This window comes from Uloborus diversus, chromosome 1 (assembly GCF_026930045.1).
Source record: "Uloborus diversus isolate 005 chromosome 1, Udiv.v.3.1, whole genome shotgun sequence".
Taxonomy (NCBI): domain Eukaryota; kingdom Metazoa; phylum Arthropoda; class Arachnida; order Araneae; family Uloboridae; genus Uloborus; species Uloborus diversus.
The window spans coordinates 123,511,112-123,534,077 of NC_072731.1; the positions used below are offsets into that span (position 1 = coordinate 123,511,112).

Here is a 22,966-nt window from a genome sequence, read left to right on the forward strand (position 1 = left end):
AATTTATGCTTTTTTTAACCTTGTTTTTCTTACCTTACTTTAATTACATTTTGGTTTCAAAAAATGATGTATCTAATACATTTTTATTGCTTACTGAAATAAGCATTGCAAAAATTAAAATTTTCTGTAAAAATAAATAGTTTAAACAGTTTATAAAAACAGTTTTATGTCTCTTTGCTGTCATGTTCAGCCTACATAAAATAAAATATGTACAAAATGCAATAACTGTAAATTACAAAATATATCCTAAATTCCAATAAGCTTGAAACATTGGGTAACAGAACTTTCAAAAATACCAAGGGGGGAGGGGCATGAACACTAAAAAGAGGACATTTTCTGTATACCTAGAAAGACTAGCAGTGGTCATTTTGACCACCATATTTAAAATATTAGAAATCATTTCTTTTTGGGATTTTTTAACTAGAAAAGATTTATTTTGATACATCATAAAATAATTTAACAATTTGACCATAATATAATTTGTAAATCTGTCTCAGGCAGCTTTTTTTATTTTATGTTTGATCAAGTGAATATGCATATGCAGTACATAAATTATATTTAGAAAGCTTATTTTACAAAATAGAGGCCATTTTCTAAGCATGAAATAACTAACAAGTAATTCTGACCATGCATGTGATTGTTTTCATAAATGCATAAAAATATCGCAATATACTTACATTATTCTGTTTTTCATTATTTACAAATACTAATTCTTATCCCTTTAGCTGTGCCTTTTTGCATTCAGAACAAATTTTCGTAGCTTTATTTCCGCATTGTTTCATTTGACATTGTTTTTTTTCCCCCTGTAGTAAAGACTTTATGATTTGTAGCAAAATTAATCAGGAGGGATTTGGAGGAAATATACTTTTTACGCAGTTTGTCTGCAAAATTTCAAACATATTCTTGAAGTTCAATCTTTGTAACAGTAATTTCATTCTAAATGATGATAGCTGCTAGGTCAAGAAAATTAAAAAGGTAAAAAAATTGCATCAGCCAACTCAACTATCTCTACTGACCATCCTTGGCTTTTTTTTTTTTTTTTTGTCTACTTGGAGAGAGAGTTCTGTGTTTGAATTTTTCTTTCTTTCTTTTTTTTTTTTTTTTTTGGTTTTCGACTATTTTTCATATCTTTTTCATTGGTTTTGACATTTTACGCATCAATGTTTATTAGTGAAGTTTCTTTTGATTCTATCTCTGAAGAAGAATGTTTTTGTGCAAATCTAGGTTCCAAAAAATATTCACAATCATCAGATGAATGTAACATATTTTCATCACAAAGCATGTACACTCTTCAGACACGTCAGACTCTTCATACAAACCAGAATCAGTTTTAGACTAATTCTGCAACAATTGTAGGAATACATTCTAATAAGTTTTGTTCACCAATGGTTCTTTGCAACATCACAAAGAGAATTATGTGACTGGTAGAATGGTAGGTGAGACAGTTCAAGAACATCGTAGGAAAGAAATGTCTATGGTTCAAGAAAGCACATGTTCTGGTGCACAAAAGAGTTCCAGCCAAGATTTTAGAATCCATCTGTTTTATACCTTCCACTTCTCAGAACCAAAAGAATTTCATTTGTTTAGTAATACGCTTTTCAAATTCACCTTTCTCAACTTTGCCCCCTGTTCTGATAGCTGAAAAAAAACGCATGTGACCAACAGGGGATTCGCATTGTCCTGACGGTTCAAAGAACTGCACCTGACCAGCAGATGCTGGTCAAACCCACCTATTACAAAATAATGTTACTGATCACCCTTAAAACTAAGAAAAATTCATGGTGCACATATTTGATAGCGAACAAACCGGACACATACATACAAGTTTGTTGAGCGGTCAAAATGACCGTAGACAGTCTTTTCTAGGTATAAACATTTATAACGACTATAATAATCAACTTAAAGAAATAAAATTAACTTTTGCAAGATCTTAATAAATAGTTAGGAAAAGTCAATGAAGGAAAATGAGTTTGAAAATGAAATGCAGCAGACCTGCAGATGTGCGCATTTGAAAACCGCTTGCGGTCAAAATGACCGCTTCCGTCTTTCTAGTGTTAATGCATAGAAAAGCAGTAGTCACCATTAGAGTTGATGACATAATATTAATACATTGAAATTTTTAAACTGCAGTCACAAATGGGTCCAGCAATTACAGGGAATTCCAGCAGTTTTTTTTTTTTTTTTTTTTTTTAAATGGTTGAACTGGAACCAGGGGTGCAAGTGGATTCGAGTAAAAATTTCTAAAGACTGAAATTTTTGGAAACTATGAGTTAGCTCAAACCGCTCCCGCCCCTGTAAAAAAAGCATTCTAAAATTCTTGAATGTGTTGTCAGTGTAAAATTTTTGGAAGCAACAACCCAAAATTTTCGGAATTTTCTGAAAATTCAGATTACAAACACCCTCTCATTAAATGTTTTTCAATTCCTCACAGCAATGTTTGAGATATATCCAATATAGCAAAAGAAACAGGTCATTTTCTAAGAAATGTTTACTTGATGGTAACGTCGTATGTAATCTCAACTACATCATGGCCTTAGAAACAAAATTGCATCTACCATAAAATTCACAAAGAGTTTGTAAATACCCCAATACAACTTATACGCTGTGATTGTTTTTAATTACATGATACTCAGAAGCTTAATTAATCCATGGCTCTGTTATCTAAATCATGTTATATACAAAAAAATGAATATTGCATAAAATGATAACAGACAAAATGCTAAACAGATAAATAAACATTTTTATACAGAATTACCTATATAGGTTGCCAAATCTAAAGCATTGTAACCGGTATAAGCAAACACATCAACTCTTGCTCCCTTTTCAATTAGCATTTTCACAGTTTCAGCATTTCTAAACATATAAATCCATAAAAAACATTAGAGAAACTAAGAAGTAGCAAAACATATTTGATTTAACTTTTATAACTTAAAAAAAATACTTAAGATGGCAGATTTTGAATTTTAATAAAGAATAAATTCAATTTTTCATGTCTGCATGTGTGAGTCATTTAAGAAACATTTTGCGTGTGCATACAATGTTGAACAGTTGAATAAAATTTTGTATTATATTTGAATCACACTGAATCAACAAACTTACCTGTGGAAGACAGCATACATTAGCGCTGTCCATCCATTATTCATGTCCTGAACATCCAAATCAGTGCCACTATCAATTAGTATTTCAATAATATCATTGCGACCAAGTGTTGCAGCTAACATTAATGAAGTAGTGCCGAAGCCATCACAAATATTTACAGCGGCAGGATTTTGTTGAACAATGCTTGAAACTTTCAAAACATCGCCTAAATTAATTATAATGAAAACTATGCCTTAATATATTGTTACAAATTCTGTAAATAGTAATTATTGTAGTAACGTAACCTGTAAATAGTTTCCCATAATGAATATACAACCCCTTTTCATTCGGCTGAAGTATACGATCCCTTATTTCCTTTTCTTTTCATTGATAAAATTTGATAACGGTCTACGCATTTCGAGAAGCAGTAAGAATGTTGTGGAAACGTTTTCGATGTTTATAAAAGCGTCCCGCGTGATAAAAAGTTTAGTTTCGATTGAGAATTCGAACTGAGAGCAAATACGCTCTCAGCTTGCAAACTGATAACTCGGTGGTGTTCGGGTAAACACGACATACGTATTCGTCAACGCTAACACACCATGGGGGGGGGGCATACGAAGGCCTACCCACTTTGGGCCCTCCTTCCCCTATTTCTTGTTGAATAAGTTTAAATATTTTTTTCCTTCTAAAAATCAAAAATTTCGTGTTCTAAAAAAAAAAAAAACTTCTGGAAAAAAAATCCTCCCCAAAAATTTTGATGGCGCAACTTGCGCCATAATCCCCCCCTGTGGGCACCCCTGTTTGTGCTGTTATGCAGTTCAGATGTCTTGTCAAGTCACTGAGTTGTCTCTCAAGTTCAGCGAGGTGGGACGACCTGGAATCAGACTCTTCAGCTTCCTCAGTCCGGATTAGATGGCGATCCACACGGGTTGCTTCTTGGGCGGCTTCGTATCTCATCGCATAAATCAAAGCAGATTTCAGGTCGTTTACATTCGCCATCCGGAGGGCCTTCTGGATTTCAGGATTCCGAACTCCGTCGATGAAGTAGTTGAGTGCCAGGTTGTCTCGAACATCCGCAGGGCAGTCGCAAAAAGCAAGATGAGACAGTCTCTCGATGTCCGCCGCAAGCTCTTGCAGGGTTTCCCTGGTTTTCTGGAAACGGGACTTCAACTGGAGTCGGCTGAAATCTTTCTGGCACTTCTCACCAAAGCGAAGCTCCAACGCAGATGTGAGGGCGGTAAAATCCAGGTGCTGGCTGTCCGGAAGGGTCTGGAGAATGTCCGCTGCGTCACCTCTCATGGATGCTGCAAGATGACAGGCCTTGGTAGCAGAGTCCCATCCGTTCGCTTCCGCCACTATTATGAATTGAGTTTTGTAAACCTGCCACAAAGTTTTCCCATCAAATGTGGCAAGTTTAATGGACGGTCGAGCAACCGATGTGAGAGCGCCAAACTGTACAGAGCTGCTTTCCGCGGTCGCCAATCTCCTTTCCACGTCCTTAATTATTTCTTCCTTAAATGAAGTCAATTTCTTGTCTTCTTCTTCCAACTTATTTTATACATTGGAGATGCGCTCTTCCACAGTATCAAATTTTTCTTCCAAGAGCATCGACTTTATCTCCCACGGCGGTTAGTTGATTCTCCATCATGGTTTTCATCGACATTAGGTCACTTTTCATTTCATCTTGACTTGTAGTAATTTTAGCAGTTAAATCACTATTTAACAGTTCTTGATTAGTCGCTAATTCATTTTTCAATTGTTCTTGATTAGCCGCAAAACTTGCAGTCAAATCACTTTTTAATTGGTCTTGATTAGCCGCCATATCATTTTTCAATTGTTCTTGATTAGCTGCCATATCACTCTTCACAGAGGTGATTGCGTCAAGAAGTTGTTTTAATTGTTAATCCATTGCGCGAGTAATCACCATAAAAATCAACTCCAAATTTAAAAAGTCTTTATGAAAAAAATGTCCAAAGTCACACTTACTCCAAGAAAGTCCTAAAGTAGCCCCACGTTGGGCGCTATTTGTAACGGATCCGGTGAGACTTCCAACTTTCTTGAAAGGACGACACAGTTCTTGATTAAAAATACGGGAAATTTATTTACACTATGTACAGGGAAGATCGTCAACAACTGCTAAATTAATCATCAGCAATTAAGCAAATATCACACAAACCGTAAACTCAACGGTTACACACGTACTTACTTCCAAATACGAAAAACAACACAGCGAAATGCCTCGCAATAAACAGAGCAAATACGCTCTCAGTTCGCATTCTCAATCGAAACTAAACTTTTTATCATGCGGGACGCTTTTATAAACATCGAAAACGTTTCCACAACATTCTTACTGCTTCTCGAAATGCGTAGACCGTTATCAAATTTTATCAATGAAAAAAAAAAGGAAATAGGGAAGCGTATACTTCAGCCGAATGAAAAGGGGTTGTATATTCATTAAGGGAAACTATTTACAGGTTACGTTACTACAATAATTATTATTTACAGAATTTGTAACAATATGTCAGACAACCAAAAAATTAATATACTGAATAGTGAAATGTTTAGTGATTTTATTCCTTTCTTTTTTGAAGTTAAAACTGCTTTTAATGCTATGAGACTATTTTCAGCCTGCAACAGCAGTAACATGTGAAATGTACGAAAGCACAAACCAGGTACATTTATTTCGATTTGGAGTGGTTAGTAATTGGAGCTATTAGAATTGCATTATTATTTCTCAAAAAATTATTATTAACTCATCAGGAAAAAAAAGACAAGATTTTTCATTCTTTTGGCACAATACAGTTGACTCCCGCTACAACCCGATCCAACTTACTCGAAATGGCTATAACGCAAGTTTTTCAGGAGCAACGAATTTTAGAGCTAAAGCGAATTTCAGGGTTCATACTCTATTTGGATGAAAAAATTCCATGACTTTTCCAAGACTTTTTCATGACTTCAATGAAAATTTTCATGACCTCGTTACATGAAGAGAATAGCACTATTTAATCTCAAACTTGGTAATATTTTGAAATGAGCATTAGCAAAACGTCTAGTATATGAATGCCACAGCCTCATTGAAGCACTTACTCGTAATGGAAAAAATGTAAGTGCACACTTAAAAAACTAAGCTATTCTTATTTGTCTTCATCATATAAATTTTCGTTAAATAAAAATGCAGTGAAACAAATATGATGATGCTTAAATGTCTGATTTTTTTTAAAAAACAGGCAGAATGATATTGAATGGGACGAAAGTCATCACTAAGTTTCAATAAATTTGCTTCAAAAGTTACCTTTTAGTGTCAACAGTGCCTTTAATCATTCACGTAACTTGACTGTATATTAGTTCTTTAAAGTAAAGCCAAATAGTTTAGTTCTTTTTATGTTTTTAAACCAGATCTTTTTTGAAAAAAACATTCAGTAATGAATCAATCTTCTGATTCAAAAGTATATTTGTTTTGTTTATAAATTTGCATATTTTCAAATGCATATAAATTAATAGGTTCAGAAATTCCAGAACATGTTTAATTCTTGACATTGAACGTAGTAGTGGGTCGCATGGATTAGTTTTGCATGCCGTATGTTGGGATTGGGAACTACTGTTTTAGAGCATTAGAATTCCTCTATTTCTGTATTCTATCGCCTGACTTAAGATCTTTATTTTCTAAAACATTCAACAAATTAAGATAAACTCTGATAAATTTAATAATAAAGTCCTAACGAGTGATGGAATCGAACTCGCATGCAATTGAATTGCTTTTTTTTTGAGTGGGCGTGGCAAAACTAAGAACGTGAAATTTTGATACTACAGAATATGAAACATAAGAAGTGTTGAAAATAACAGAAAATTCAAAATAAGTCCAGGCAATAAAATCACATCGCAAAAAATGGCAAGTGGCTGCGACAGAAGTGGATGCAATGAGATTTCAAAATTCAGATTTGATTTTTGGAACATTCAATTTTCCACTTTCAATAGCTTTTATGTGCTATACTGTTAAATCACTCAAGATTTCTAATGCTCTTTTAGCTACTGTTCCTTTCTCTTTGTCCAAGACATTTTTCCATGACTTGAAATAAATTTCCATGACTTTGAATGAAAATTTCAATTTTCCATGACTTTTCCAGGTCTGAAATTCTGTTATTTTTTTTCCATGACTTTCCAGGATTTCTATGACCCGTACGAACCCTGGAATTTTCTCTCTCAACACGAAAATATTTGAAAAGGAATCTTGATGCTAAGTTTTGGCTTTATTATTGACTACTAAACACCAACTTCGTGAATGTACTTTCATCCTTTTAGCATCACTGACTGAGCAAGTTCCCATGCCCCACTTTAAACATAGCTTTACTAGTGTATCACCACTCCTCATTTTTTATTTATTTATTCTAAATATAAAAGGTGATGAAATATTGTGGCTTCAAGACACGCGGTTTCATCTAAAATTTGAAGATGGAAACAAAAAGTGAAAGTTTGGGACAATTTAAGAAAAGGTAAAAATTCTTGATACGTTTGAAGAACTAGAAAGTGGGTCGAAGGTAGCACGACAATTAAGTATGAGAGTGAAGCTTTCATATGTATAGTTAAAAGTCAAGAGAAGGCGAGCCGTATAAGAAGTCGAGACCTTAAGTTTTATTATGAAGCTCACAGAGTAGTGTTTAAGAAAAATGCAAACAATATGAAATTGGAATCTGCTCTTGCATTGTAGATTATAGAGGCCCTGAAAGAGGGGTGTTACCATTGATGTAAATGTTATAAAAGTAAATGCGAAGCTACTGTATTTAAAAATATATCAGAATGATGATCAGATTGCGCAGCATAAATCATCATCTTTAGTTTATAAGTTATAAATGTAACTTATTGTATCTACTGTATAGTACTCTTACAGTGCAGTGCTTCAATATTAATACATACTGTACGAACCGTACTGTTTTATTTTTATGTCTCTCTCTCCCATTGATCATTGATTTTGTGCATCCTAACTGTATTTTATGTTGAATAATGCAGTGTTTTTTAAAAATACAGTAAAAATTCAGTTCTTTATGTAAGAAACGGTAATATATATTTACAAAATGACTAAATTACAAAGTCCAATCTCAGGAGATTGGACTTTGAAAGAGTGGAAAATTTTATTTGTTTGCAATACTGCATCAGCGCTAAATCAAAGTGTTATATCTTAAACCATCAATAATCGAAGCCGCATAAAATAAACCCGAGTAAAACAGAGTCTACTGTAGTTCAAAAATCAGATTATATCAAATGACTCAATGAAAAATTAGATTGTAATGTTTTATTGTAATTATTTACAAACTCTGACTAAAGATCAACTTCATGGAGGAGTATATTTGGCACATTATTTCTGTTGCAAGCAGAAATTAGTCTCGTTTTAATGGAAAATTAATCCAAATTAAAAATCCACTACAATATTATCAAACCTTAGCTGAGATTTATCAGTATATAAATGATTTCACAAATTATCTCAGCTTTCAAACAGATTGAAATATTTTAAAAACTTTGATTGTACAAATTCATCAAACAAACAAATGTTTACATCTGTTTGTGCAAAAAGTTAAAAGCATAAAATTGCTTATTTTACCTTGTTTTATAAAATTTTATTTATTTATTTATTTTTTAACAAATACTTATTTAAAATTAACAACATTTCAGACATTTTATTCTATTCTTGTCAGAATATGTAACAAACTTTGCAAAACAAACATACCAACACATACCATTTCTTACAGCTTCTAAAATATCATTTGATGCAGAAGATCCTTCAAAAGAAAATTATATATCATTAAAAGATCTTGAAAGTTAAAAGATTTAGCTGTTAAAACTAATCTTGCTTAAATACTAACCAGAATTTTTAAATGAAACAGTGTACAGGTATGCTTCAATTTCACTTTGGTTACATTCAATGGCCATGTCTAAAGCAGATTGGCCACGCATGTTGACTTTGTTGATATTTCCTCCTTGCTCAATGATCATTTTCACGAGATGCTGGTGTCCATTGCACACTGCTAACATTAATGGAGTCAACTCTGAAAGAAAAATGGAATTTAAGAACTAAAACCCAGCAAACATCAGATTTATTGAAAAGAAAAGCCTGAGCAAAATTCAGTCATTTCATAAATTCAGTGACGCACACAAGGGGAGGGTCCAAGGGATCCGGATCCCTTCCATAGTTTTTGAGTTTTTTTGATTGACTATAACTCTAATCAAGTATTTGTAATAAATAAATTAATCTTATTAAATAATGGTAAGTAATTTTTCAAAAAAATGTTTTAATGTTTTTTGTTCCCGACAATTGTTAAAATTTAAAGAATGTTTGGATGTATGTTGGAGTATGATATAAGAATGGTGGATCTTCAATCCGGTACCCCCCCCCCCCCCCCCCCGCCTTGAAATATTCCCATGTGCCTCACTGCATATATTCCTTACAAAATATTTTTAAGAATAATCTCTTACAAAATTTTGCACCTCAACAATAGTATTTTAAAAAACTTGTTAGTTTTTGACAACATCCAGTTTCACCCCTCAAGTCAAAAAAAAAAGAAAGAAAACCTTTAGTCAAAAATATTTTAAATAGGAAAATAAAAAGTAAATATCAATAAAATAACAAATTACAGAATCTTGATACATTTTTTTTTTTGTAAATTCAGGTTGTATAAATTATTAAAAGGTATAAAACTGGCTAAAATTAAATTTTGACATCAAAATATCTTGATTTTGATTAAGATGTCGATCTTTCAAGTTTCAAATGAATATTCATAGTTTTCTGGAAAAAAAAAAGTTCTGACCAAATCCAACAAAAAAGAAAAAAAAAACTTTTTCAAGCTTTAGGATAATATTTTTATTTATTTATTTATTTATGGACTGAGCATGGCTAAAGTCATCACCAATCATTAACTGTACTTGTTGAATGTTATTGTTAATCTCAGTGATTCTCAGTGACAGTCGGTATTTTTGATTGCTGATTCCATTTTAAATTGAAGAGTACAGAATATCATACTTGTGATTACAAAAATAATGGAATGAAAAAAATATGAATCGCAAATTATAATTTATGTACCATTATTATTATTGATAAAATGTAAACTAATAATCACTATAGAAATGATTATGCCTTACATTAGTCTCAATCATTCAAATTAAGATAAAGTATGGTTATTCAAATTAGACCACTGTGCATTTCATATTGACTTTTGGAAATAAATGAGCATACATACATCTTATTATTAATTAACTCCCAATTATCTGCGGAATAGGGTAGCACGGTAACTGCGGATAAGCAAATACCCAGATAATCCGCAAAATAGGTAAAAACAGTACTAGTGTATTCAATAGCTTAAGAAGATTAATAACACTCGCTTACATTCAAATTATAGCTGAAACAAAAACAGTGTATGTAAAAGGTGATGTGTCTTTTGGTACCGTATTTTCCTGCTAATTATCAGCAGCGGCGTATAACCCGCAAGCCCTAAAACTGGCCTGAAGGGAAAAAAACTTTAAGTAATCCAACATCAAAATACGAAGTTGTTTTGACTTTACATACAATTTCATCAGCTTAATTAAAAGCTTGAAGATGTTATAATATTTAAGGTGTTATCAAAATTAATCTTAAAAATAATGATTTCTTCTTGAAATCGTGATTACAGTACATTTATTACTTAAAGACAGAGTCAAGATAAAGGAGCAAACAGTCTTGTCTAGTGGAGATGGAGACTGCTTCTACTATGATTGTATAATTGTTTATTTTACATAGTCTGAATCACGTCAGAGAAAAATTCAAGATATGTAAAATAAACATCCAAACAGGCTAGAAAAAGTTTTTATTGATGAATCTTGCTGAAAATTGAGGTTTAATGCATTGGCATTAAGAAAAAAAAGTGCAGAAAACCAACAGCAGAGTATAATCTGCACCTCATTAATTTTACACTTTTTTAACAAATAATACACAGGAAAATAGTTACTTCAATATTCACAATAACATGCTTTTGCAGTGACAAAATCTGTCCTGTATTTTTTTTAAAATTTTATACACCAATGTTATTTTTTTTTTTTAATTTTAATTTTTTCATACACAACAGTCACCAACCCAATAAAAAAGTACATAAAAATTACAATGTGAGCAACTGAATAAAGAAAATAATTTCAATGAAGATAATAATCTCATAAGTTAATAAAGAGCTTTCATAATCCAATTTGTGTAATATATATATTTTACAATACAAATAATTTAAATGATAATTGATCTTGTTTACCCGAAATAGTAATATTAAAAAAATATTTTAGTTTAAAAAAAAGGAAGAAATCTATCAATTCCTTAAAAAATAAAAATTTTCTTGACTTTTTTTTTTTTAGAAATTAGTAATTTTCCTAAATTTTTCACTTTATACAGGTGGATACACTCTGCACTTTTGGTATAAACAATTCACATTAAATATTGTAACGGATCTGGTGAGACTTCCAACTTTCTTGAAAGGACGACACAGTTCTTGATTAAGAATACAGGAAATTTATTTACACTATGTACAGGGAAGATCGTCAACAACTGCTAAATTAATCATCAGCAATTAAGCAAATATCACACAAACCGTAAACTCAATGGTTACACACGTATTTACTTCCAAATACGAAGAACAACACAGCGAAATGCCTCGCAATAAACAGAGCTAATCCACACTCAGCACAAATTCTCAATCGAAACTAACTTTTTATCACGCGGGACGCTTTTATAAACTTCGAAAGAAATCTCCCAAATATTCCACAAGATTCCAAACGCTTCTCGAAAATAATAGACCGTTATCAAATTTTATCAATGAACAAAAAAAAGAAATAGGGGAGGGTCGTCTACTTTAGCCGAATGTATAGGGGTTGTATATTCATTACGGGAAACTATTTACAGGTTATGTTACTACAATAATTACTATTTACAGAATTTGTAACATTGCCACCTTCCTAAGGACTGCACGGCCCGGGCAGTACAATCCCCAGAAAGGGTGCCAAACTTCTATCACAAGTTCACAAATACACACATTAAATAATAACCAATAATGCATAGGAAACACAATAATAACAAGAAATATTACTAAACATTAAAAGCAAAAAAATTATCTACAACTTTTACGTTATCAACCATGGTTGTTTACGTAATACTCATGAACTATGGCCATAGTATGGGGCTAACTGATCATAATGTACAACCCTAGGTTTTGCATTAGGTGATTTTTGGATCCTCACTACGACATCATTCAGTCAGTTAAGGACTTTATAGGGTCCATCCCAATGCAACTGCAATTTGGGTGAAAGACCTTTCCGTCGGATGGGATTCCATAACCAATCTTGTTGCCTTCGTTGAATTCATGTCCAGTAGACCTTGTGTCGTATCGGGTCTTCATCTTCTCCGACGCGATGTTGATTCGCTCTTGTGCGAAGTTATGAACGTCTTCCAACCGGGCCTGGAGATCCTGGATGTACTCCTCAGGCGATGCAGGCGCATCCGGAGGACGACCAAAGAGGAAGTCACAAGGTAGCCAAAGCTCTCGTCCGAAGAGCATCTGAGATGGGGCAAATCCGGTAGTCTCGTGGACAGCACTGCGATAGGCAGTAGGAACAAAGGTAGCTTCTTGTCCCAATCCTGTTGATTTCTGGATACCATAAGCGAGAGATTATTCAGGATTGTGCGGTTAAATCTCTCTACCATGCCGTCCGATTGTGGGTGTAGTGGTGTTGTCCTAGTTTTCTCAATTCCGAAAATTTGACATAGGCCCTTAAACACAGCAGAGATGAAATTCCTCCCTTGATCGGAATGAATCTGCAAAGGTGTTCCATATCTCAAGTTCCAATGTTGGACTAGAGTCTGGAATGGGATATGCTTCGGGACCATTTAGTGAAATAGTCGATGGAAACAAGAATGTATTTGTTCCCATCAGCAGTTCTTGGTAGAGGACACAGGATGTCGATCCCAATTCGTTCGAAAGGAGCTCCAACGTTGTACAGATGTAGCTTCCCTCTGCTTCTTTTCTTCGGTCCTTTATGAGCAGCACAGGCGTCACAAGAATGGCACCACTTCTCCACGTCATCTTTCGCCTTGCTCCAGAAGAACTGCTCCCGAACTTTATTGAGGGTTTTCAAGACACCAAAATGTACTCCAGTCGCACTACTATGTATTTTTTTCAGAACATCTGAAATCCTTGATCGGGGAAGTAGTAACTGCCACCTAGATGTTTTGCCGTCATCAGATTCCCATTTTCGGTACAGTACGCCGTTCCGTAAATGGAGTGAGTTCCATAAAGCCCAGTATCTTTTTGTTGCAGGGCTGAAGATGGAAACGTCCTGCCAGCTAGGGCGCCGACTGTCACTCTCCATGAACTCCAAAATTGGTTTTATGTCGGGGTCTTCAAGTTGATCTTTTCGAACTTGCTCGTCACTCCATGGATCAGGTTCTGATGATGTTGAAGTCACTGTCACCTGATAGGCAGTAGGGCTAGTCGTTCCATACTGTTTCTCGATTCGGGAACAATAATTACAGTTCTCAGGACAGGGTCTCCTTGATAAAGCGTCTGCATTACCGTGAGACAACCCTTTTCGGTGCTTGATCTCCATGTCATATTCCTGGAGCCGCTGTATCCACCTGCCTATCTGGCCTTCTGGATTCCTGAAGTTCAAAAGCCAAGTTAACGAGGCATGATCTGTCCGAAGCAGAAATTTTCGGCCGTAGGGGTAATGATGGAAGTGTTCTACAGCTTTCACTATGGCCAGTAACTCCTTTCTGGTGACGCACTAATTTCGCTCCGATTTTGATAAGCATTTGCTCTAGTAAGCGATGACATGTTCATTGCCGTCAATTTCTTGGGATAAAACAGCTCCGATGCCCTCGTTGCTCGCATCAGTGTCCAGGATGAAGGATTTTTTAGGCTGAGGATAGGCGAGGATAGGCGTTGATGTTAAAGCCTCCTTCAGTCGTAGAAATGCATCTTCGCATTCTTTGGACCATTCAAACTTTTGCTTGCTCTCCGTCAGCTTATGCAAAGGTCGTGCAATGTTGGAAAAACCCTTTACAAACTTCCTGTAGTACGTGCAGAGTCCCAGGAAACTTCGCAGCTGATGGATGTTTTCGGGACGACTCCAACTCTTGACCGCAGATACCTTTTCTGGATCGGTTTGTACACCTTCAGAAGAGATGATGTGACCAAGGTAGTTCACTTCCCGGCGGAACAAATTACATTTGAACGGGCTTAACTTCAGATTAGCTTCCTTAAGCTTTTGCAGCACCTTCCTAAGATTTGCCAGATGTTCTTCGAAACTGCGTCCCACGATGATGATATCGTCTAAGTAGACCAGACAGAATTCGTAGGAAAGTCCTCTTAACACTGTCTCCATAAGACGCTCGAACGTAGCTGGTGCATTTCAGAGGCCAAAGGGCATCACTTAAAACTGCCATAAACCTTGTCCAGTTGTAAATGCTGTCTTCTCTTGGTCATCAGGGTGTATCTCAACCTGCCAATAGCCGCTCTTCAAGTCCAGGGTCGAAAACCACTTGTGTCCGGAAAGAGTGTCCAAGGTGTCGTCTATCCGTGGAAGAGGGTAACTGTCTTTCTTGGTGATTTCATTCAGCCGCCGGTAATCGAAACAAAATCTGGTGGAGCCATCTTTCTTTTAGACCAAGACGATGGGAGAGGCCCAAGGACTGGACGAGGGTTCGATGACATCATTCTCCTGCATCTCTTTCAGGAGGGTCTCAACACCTTCCTTCTTGGCGAACGGTAGTCTCCTTGGATGCTGTTTAATAGGGGGGTGTTCTAAAGTGAAAATCTTATGCTGCGTTAAATTCGTACGGCCAACATCCTCCGATGTAGATGAAAACAGATGCTTGAAGTCGTCCACCAACTGTTCCGCAGCAGTTCTTTGATCTTTCGATAATGGCGCACTCCCAATTAACTTCGATGTCAAGGACTCAGAAGACACAGTCTCGGGGGAATTGATTCTTCTATTGATGGAATTTACTGGAGTACAGGTTGCTAACACTTCACCTTTCCGGATATTCCTTGGTCTTTCACTCACGTTGGCGACTCTCACAGGAATTACATCCTTAGAAATGTCCACAAGCGTAGATGCTACCAGCACTCCTTTTAGGTTATTGCTTAGGTTAGGGTATTCAATGAGTCCAAATCGAAAACTATTGCTTTCTTCAATGGAGCCAGGTATTAATTCTGGTCAGGATTCTGACCTTGAGGGAATCGATAAATCTGTTTGGGCTATTATTTGATGAGCGGATTTTACATCATTTTCAGCGTTGAAGATGGCTATGTCTTCTCTCATCGAGTGCAGTTCATTAGTCTTGAAGTCCAGGGTGAAGTCATATTTCTTTAAAAAGTCCAATCCGAGAATGAAGGGGTCCGTGATATCAGTGACGAATGCCGTATGACGGTAGGTGGCATTCCCAAACACTGTTTCCAAGTTCACTTTACCTTCAACCTCGATTTTGTCACCTGTCACAGTCCAGACACTTATGCGTGGCGATGTCCACAACAGTTTTAATCCAAATTCACGAGCCACATCTGTCCTAATGATTGTCACATTGGCTCCAGTGTCAACAATCAGTCTGCAGGGATTCCCATTTACATGTGCGTAAATGAAAAGTCCATTACTTGCTCGCGTAACTTGGCAAGCCGGACAACTCTTTCGCAGGTGCCCTTCACTACCGCATTTCCAGCACTTCTGCTCTTGTTTCTTTTGGGCTGTTATGCTGTTCAGATGTCTTGCCAAGTCACCGAGTTGTCTCTCAAATTCATCGAGGTGGGAAGACCTGGAATCAGACTCATCAGCTTCCTGAGTCCGGATTAGATGGCGAGCCACACGGGTTGCTTCTTGGGCGGTTTCATATCTCATCGCATATATCAAAGCAGATTTCAGGTCGTTTACATTTGCCATCCGGAGGGCCTTCTGGATTTCAGGATTCCGAACTCCGTCGATGAAGTAGTTGAGTGCCAGGTTGTCTCGAACATCCGCAGGGCAGTCGCAAAAAGCAAGATGAGACAGTCTCTCGATGTCCGCCGCAAGCTCTTGCAGGGTTTCCCCGGTTTTCTGGAAACGGGACTTCAACTGGAGTCGGCTGAAATCTTTCTGGCACTTCTCACCGAAGCGAAGCTCCAACGCAGATGTGAGGGCGGCGAAACCCAGGCGCTGGCTGTCCGGAAGGGTCTGAAGAATGTCCGCTGCGTCACCTCTCAGGGATGCTGCAAGATGGCAGGCCTTGGTAGCAGAGTCCCATCCGTTTGATTCCGCCACTATCATGAATTGAGTTTTGTAAACCTGTCACGAAGTTTTCCCATCAAGTGTGGCAAGTTTAATGGACGGTCGAGCAACCGATGTGGGAGCACCAAACTGTACAGAGCTGCTTTCCGCGGTCCCCAATCTCCTTTCCATGTCCTTAATTATTTCTTTGTTAAATGAAGTAAATTTCTTGTCTTCTTCTTCCAACTTATTTTCCAAATTGGCGATGCGCTCTTCCACAGTATCAAATTTTTCTTCCAGAGCATCAACTTTATCTGCCATGGCGGTTAGTTGATTCTCCATCATGGTTTTCGTCGACTTTAAGTCACTTTTCATTTCATCTTGACTTGTAGTAATTTTGGTAGTTAAATCACTATTTAACTGTTCTTGGTTAGTCGCAAATTCATTTTTTAATTGTTCTTGATTTGCAGTAAAACTTGCATTCAAATCACTTTTTAATTGGTCTTGATTAGCCACCATATCATTTTTCAATTGTTCTTGATTAGCCGCCATATCATTCTTCACAGAGGTGATTGTGTCAAGAAATTTTTTTAATTGTTCATCCATTGTGAGAGTAATCACCATAAAAATAAAGTCCAAATTTAAAAAGTCTTTATGAAAAAAATGTCAAAAGTCACACTTACTCCAAGAAAGTCCTAAAGTAGCCCCACGTTGGGCGCCAATTGTAACGGATCCGGTGAGACTTTGAACTTTCTTGAAAGGACGACACAGTTCTTGATTAAGAATACAGGAAATTTATTTACACTATGTACAGGGAAGATCGTCAACAACTGCTAAATTAATCATCAGCAATTAAGCAAATATCACACAAATCGTAAACTCAACGGTTACACACGTATTTACTTCCTAATACGAAGAACAACACAGCGAAATGCCTCGCAATAAACAGAGCTAATCCACTCTCAGCACAAATTCTCAATCGAAACTAACTTTTTATCACGCGGGACGCTTTTATAAACATCGAAAGAAATCTCACAAATATTCCACAAGTTTCCAAATGCTTCTCGAAAATAGTAGACCGTTATCAAATTTTATCAATGAACAAAAAAAGAAATAGGGGGGGATCGTATACTTTAGCCCAATGTATAGGAGTTGTATATTCATTACGGGAAACTATTTACAGATTACGTTACTACAATAATTACTATTTAGAGAATTTGTAACAATATATATTTATGGTTAATTTTTCTATTTACCTGTTATGGGTGAAGTATAGTTGATAGCACAGCCTCTTTCAAGCAAAAATTTGAACATTTCGCTTTGTCCTCGAATTGCAGCGGACATCAAAGGTGAAAAATCACACTCATTGCTGCGACTAGTAGATGCTCCATCAACTACAGCTCCAGCTTTTATGAGTAATTTCAAAATTGGTAAGTCACCATTCCAAGCAGCAATATCAGTAGCAGCTAAACCTAAACAATAAAAAGCTATACTAAATCAACGGACAGACATGTTTTTACAAAACCTAGTCAGCACATTCCTAAGCCAGCATTCCCTAAAAATTTCAATGGTGCAGCTTGCGCCATGACCCTAATCCCTCTCCTGTCAAGAGACATCGGAATTGTCTCTTTATATGGATTTCAAGGTAAGATAATTTTGTTATTGGCAGGTACTGTCCCGTGGATGGCTAATTATCGGAACTTGTTTTCCTAATTAGTCGAGGCGAAACCCCCTGCTTTTAGTTTTAGGTTTGAGCTCTTGTTTATTGTTTATAGTTTAGCAAGTGGTGCATTTGCCCATTGTTACTATATATTGCATGTACTGGAACTTAAATATTCTCTTTTAGTTCATAGTTAAATTTTTGGTCTTTTGACCATAGTTAATGAATCCTCCACGGCTGATGAGCTCTGGATTCATACTTTATCTTTTCCTATTTAATAGCTTTTTGCAATTTTCCTTTTTATCATCATTTTTTTTATATAATGTTTAATATTTGAAATTTTGTTTGCTTAATTTTTTATATATATATATATATATATATATATATATATATTTGGGGGCACGGCAGTGCCCCCGCCAAGTCGAGCGCGAAGCAAACACTGCCGTACCATCTTTACTGGAACCATTTCGCCGCATTTTCGGGCCCCTATTTGAGAACCTTCTGGTGAGACTAGAACGCAGAAATTTTCGTCATCCAGTAAGCTATCATCACATACTTAAAATCCGAAATTTCAAGTCTGTAGGTCATTTAGTTCTGAAGTTAAGCGAAAGCAAAGTTTCGCATTTATGACACTCACTCACTCATGATCATCAAAATAGAACTAGTACTTCCCATGAACTCAGAGATGTGAAATTTGGTACAGAGTTAGGGTTTGATAGCCACATAAAGGGAAAACTATAAAAACTAAGCTAATTGAAGATCTGGAGTGACCCTGATTAGAAAACACAAGAGCCCAACCAAACTATTCGAGATCGACATAACGCCTTTATAAAAAATATTCAACTTGGCGGGCCGCTTTATTTGATGTCAAAAATCGAAAGCTGAAGTATCTAATGAAGAACCCTCAGGTGTATTAGAGATATGGTAATGCCCCCTTCTACTATTGGTACATAAAAAAATCGACTGTCATTGCTAAAGTCCAGCGTAGTGGGACACATCTTCTAATTTAATCTAGCCTAACTTTAGTCTACTCGAACATTACACAAATTAAATGTTTCTACAAAAAGAAGTGAAATCCCACCAAAAACATTCTGTAAAAAACTAGCCAAGTCTCGATGGAGCTGCTTGTTTATCTCTAAAAAGTAGTGAAATCTAGACAAAGTCATGACAAGTCTAAGGTTCCTTACTGCGATTTCTTTATTATTATAGTTAATGTTGTGTGACTTGGCCGTTAAATGGTACACAAGGGTATAAAACCAGGTTCTCCATGACACCATAGCACCAATCTTTCGCCAGAACCGCTACCCATTGACGATGGAAAATTGCCACTTGGAAAACGTGTAAACAAATTTGACTTGTACCCACTAACGTATAAAGAATGTTTAACGGCCAAGTCACACAACATTAACTATAATAATAAAGAAATCGCAGTAAGGAACCTTAGACTTGTCATGACTTTGTCTAGATTTCACTACTTTTTAGAGATAAACAAGCAGCTCCATCGAGACTTGGCTAGTTTTTTACAGAATATATATGGTGGGATATATATATATTAAATTCAATAATCGCATGCAATATAAATGCATTCAGCAGCTGAAACGTGTTTCTAGCAGAAGAAAACGATGAACACTCATTAAATATACATTTAAAAAATTAGCGTAAAAGTGAATGTAAAATATCAGGGAATTTTCTTGTGAAAACCATGCAGCCACACCACTTTGCACGAGCCTCTCATATTGGACACTCCATCATTATTACACTGAGCACACAAGTATGAAATACTTAGCCTATATGAGGAAATGTCTTCTTTAGTTAAAATTAAACATGGTTCTATATCAGTTTTCAATGTTCTGAAAAGGCCGGAAAATACTTCATGAATTTCTAAATAATCATCCACATAACAAAAAACACTTTTTATAGTCTGGGAATGTGTCGAGTTTCATCAAACAGTTACCGAGAACCAGCGAGATTTTTTTTAATGAACGCTGATTTCCGACCTTACATAAACTGAATTCACCCATTTTCTATCATTCTGCGCAAAAACTTTAGGGGTGCGACCGCCCCCTCTTGACCCCCCTATTTGACGCCCCTAGTTCCAATACATGTCCAACTCAGCAGTTTTTCGGGGATCATCATGAAACAAACTTATTTTACTGGTGTTCATTGCCAATACAGGCACAGTGTGATACCAACCGCATCATACATACAAACACTATGTAATACCACAACCACATCTTTGAGGCCTTTTATGATGATGAAGAAGGTGAGGTATTGTACAACAGTACATCAGTGCTAAGTAGAAAGCAAATAAACCACCAGGAATAAAATTGCTTGACAGTTAAGGAATCAAACTTAAAAAAGATGATACATTCAAAACATTTATCCCTGTGTGAGTATCCTAAAATAGTTTTTGTTTGTTCTGATATGGACAGAATGATGTTAGTTTATTTTTGCTGGACTTCTCTTCAATGATTTGGTATTGCTGTGCATTTGATTTGGTGAGACCACATGACTTTTAGATGATCATGATATTCATGGGAAAAAGTAGTAAAAAGTTATGTTCAATGCTTCTAGCCATTCCTGCACTATTTTGATCAGATAACATGAGCTATTTGGCAACAGAAAAAAGCTACTCTTCATTGTGCATCTATAAAATATTTGGAGAATTTAGGTATAACATCTGCCTGAAATTACATAGAACAAAGTATTAAGTCGGCAGAAAAATAATTAGTGCAAGTATACAGAGAAAGTTGTTCCGTAGATCTCGAGATTATCTTAGATTATGGCTGTATAGTCATGCAAAGAACATCAGAAAATTGTTGCGTTGCTCTTTCTGCAAGCGTAGTTGTAAAGGGTTACAACCAAACTTTAACAATATTTTTAAAATATACCTTTTAGATTTTATTAGATATTACTTTTTTATTTACCATAATTTTTATTTCAAATTTGAACATGTTTCAACGTATTTAGTATGTATTTTTAGTCTTCTCTTACTATTTGTAAAGAAATAAATCTTATATAAAAATATATTAATTTAGAGCAATAGTTAATACACGTTGCTATTTACCTTAAAACCCCTAATTTCAACATACTGACCAAATTTTCAGTCAAATCAGTCAAGTATTAACATAGATATGAGCATTAATGAGAGCGTGCAGCCGCAATCTTAGATGACGTCATAGCAAGAAAACGTACCAGGGGGCTGATGTCCATCCAAGTTCAAAATGCTTTCTAGGTCATATACTAAACAGTTTTGTTTAAAAAAAAGCTGCCTACACAAACTTTCTACAGAAGTGCTGAATATTTATGAGAGTGAGCGACCTGCATCTTTGATGACGTCATAGCAGGAGAATGGACCAGGTGGCCGATGTCCACCCAAGTCTAAAATACTTTCTAGGACACCTACTAAACATTTTTGAAAAAAAATTCTCCCTACTCAAACTTTCCTACAGAACTACTGTCAGATCCTGCACTATGTCGGACTGTGAAGAAAAGCTGTGGCCGTATTTAGGACCAATAAATTGATGAACAGGTGAAGACAATGGCGAGAAAACTGCTTTCAATAATAACCATTTTAGGAGGTGCAGGGGGAGGAGTGAGGTTTTATTTTTAGAAAAATGTTTGGTATTAAAAAGACAGAATTACCAAAAGGAAGGGAAATCAAGTATATTTGTAATGCAAAAATGAAAACATGTAATGTTTGAACATATTGTTTTTTTTTTGGGGGGGGGGGATTTTGCAGATTTGTCTGGGGCGGCAAAACTGCTGGAGCCGGTCCTGAAGCCATTGATCTTCATTGATTGATCGGCCGATTTAGAAGAGACCGAGGGGACATGATTCAGTTGTTTAAATTTATTAAAATGAAAGATGTTAATGGGCTGATGTTTAGAAAACATGACAAGGGGTCATTGTTTTAAGCTATTTAATTCTCAGGCTAACATGGATGTTAGGAAAATTTATTATTTTAGCAGGGTAGTGGAACCTTGGAACAGTTTACCAGAAGATGTGGTAATGAGCAAGGGAGTGGATAGTTTTAAGAGGGCCATTGATCTTCACTGGGGATTGTAAATTGACTAGGAACAGTCTAGCTGGGCCCAGAGCCTGTTGCTGGTCGTCACTTTTGTCTTTGTATTTGCATTTGTATCTTTAGTAGTATTGAAAACTCACACTACCAATTTCCTACATCCATTGGTGTGCTTTGGTAAGTTGAAGGAAACAAAATGCCCTGTAATTACATTGAATGGTGTGTTTACCTTACTATTTTATTACGAATGATTTTGAAGTGATAGTGATTATTCAGTTCATACTAACCAAAGTTTACATCTATGATATTTATATAAGTACATACATTTTCTTTTACTTTATTTTTTACATTAGCATACAAAAATACAAATTAAATTTTCTACTATAAAACTTTTTATTTTAACCTAAATACTTATGTATTTTGAAGAAAGTAATGTACAATAAAAACGTGAGTAATATATTGGTACTTAATGTAACTATCATACTGAATCCATTTTGTTCATCAGTTATTTGAATTTAAAGTAAGTAATGTAAATTCTAGGGAAAGGATGTCAGATGGTCACTACTGATTCATGCATGTGGCCACTAATGAAAATTTCAGATTTTGAAACAGCCACTAATGGGTCAAATTTGAGGTTTGCTAAAAAATTGATAAAAAAATAAACAAATTGAAATTCTGGCATTTTTAGAAAATGGGACGATATATGAAGAGTTGGACTATAATACGCTCATTGAGTTTTAAAATTAGAATTGATATTGTAGACCCACAGTTTAAAAAAGACACAAAAAGTGTTTAACTGTGGCCACTACTAGTGCGTTTACTTAGTAGTTCCACAGGATTTCCAGTCCAGTTTCAGGACTCTTAATTAATGACACACAAAAGCTATGTGTGTGTGCAATACACATCAGTAAATTCGGAGATTTTTACAGTACCAGAGCGACAATATTGTCAAGTACTGATAGGGGCAC

The 22,966-nt window shown here is 35.6% G+C and overlaps 1 protein-coding gene across 2 annotated transcripts in view; it reads right to left on the bottom strand.

Moving 5' to 3' along the window:
• LOC129220954 (ankyrin repeat and SAM domain-containing protein 6-like) overlaps positions 1 to 22,966 on the bottom strand; it is a 103,969-nt gene that overhangs the window by 58,389 nt on the left and 22,614 nt on the right. For both annotated transcript variants that reach the window (XM_054855398.1, XM_054855392.1), the window contains exons 3-7: positions 17,571 to 17,786; positions 8,934 to 9,116; positions 8,808 to 8,849; positions 3,100 to 3,304; positions 2,756 to 2,853 (exon numbers count right to left, since the gene is read on the bottom strand). In XM_054855398.1, coding sequence (XP_054711373.1) covers positions 2,756 to 2,853; positions 3,100 to 3,304; positions 8,808 to 8,849; positions 8,934 to 9,116; positions 17,571 to 17,786 — 744 coding nt within the window. The remainder of the gene's footprint in view (positions 1 to 2,755; positions 2,854 to 3,099; positions 3,305 to 8,807; positions 8,850 to 8,933; positions 9,117 to 17,570; positions 17,787 to 22,966) is intronic.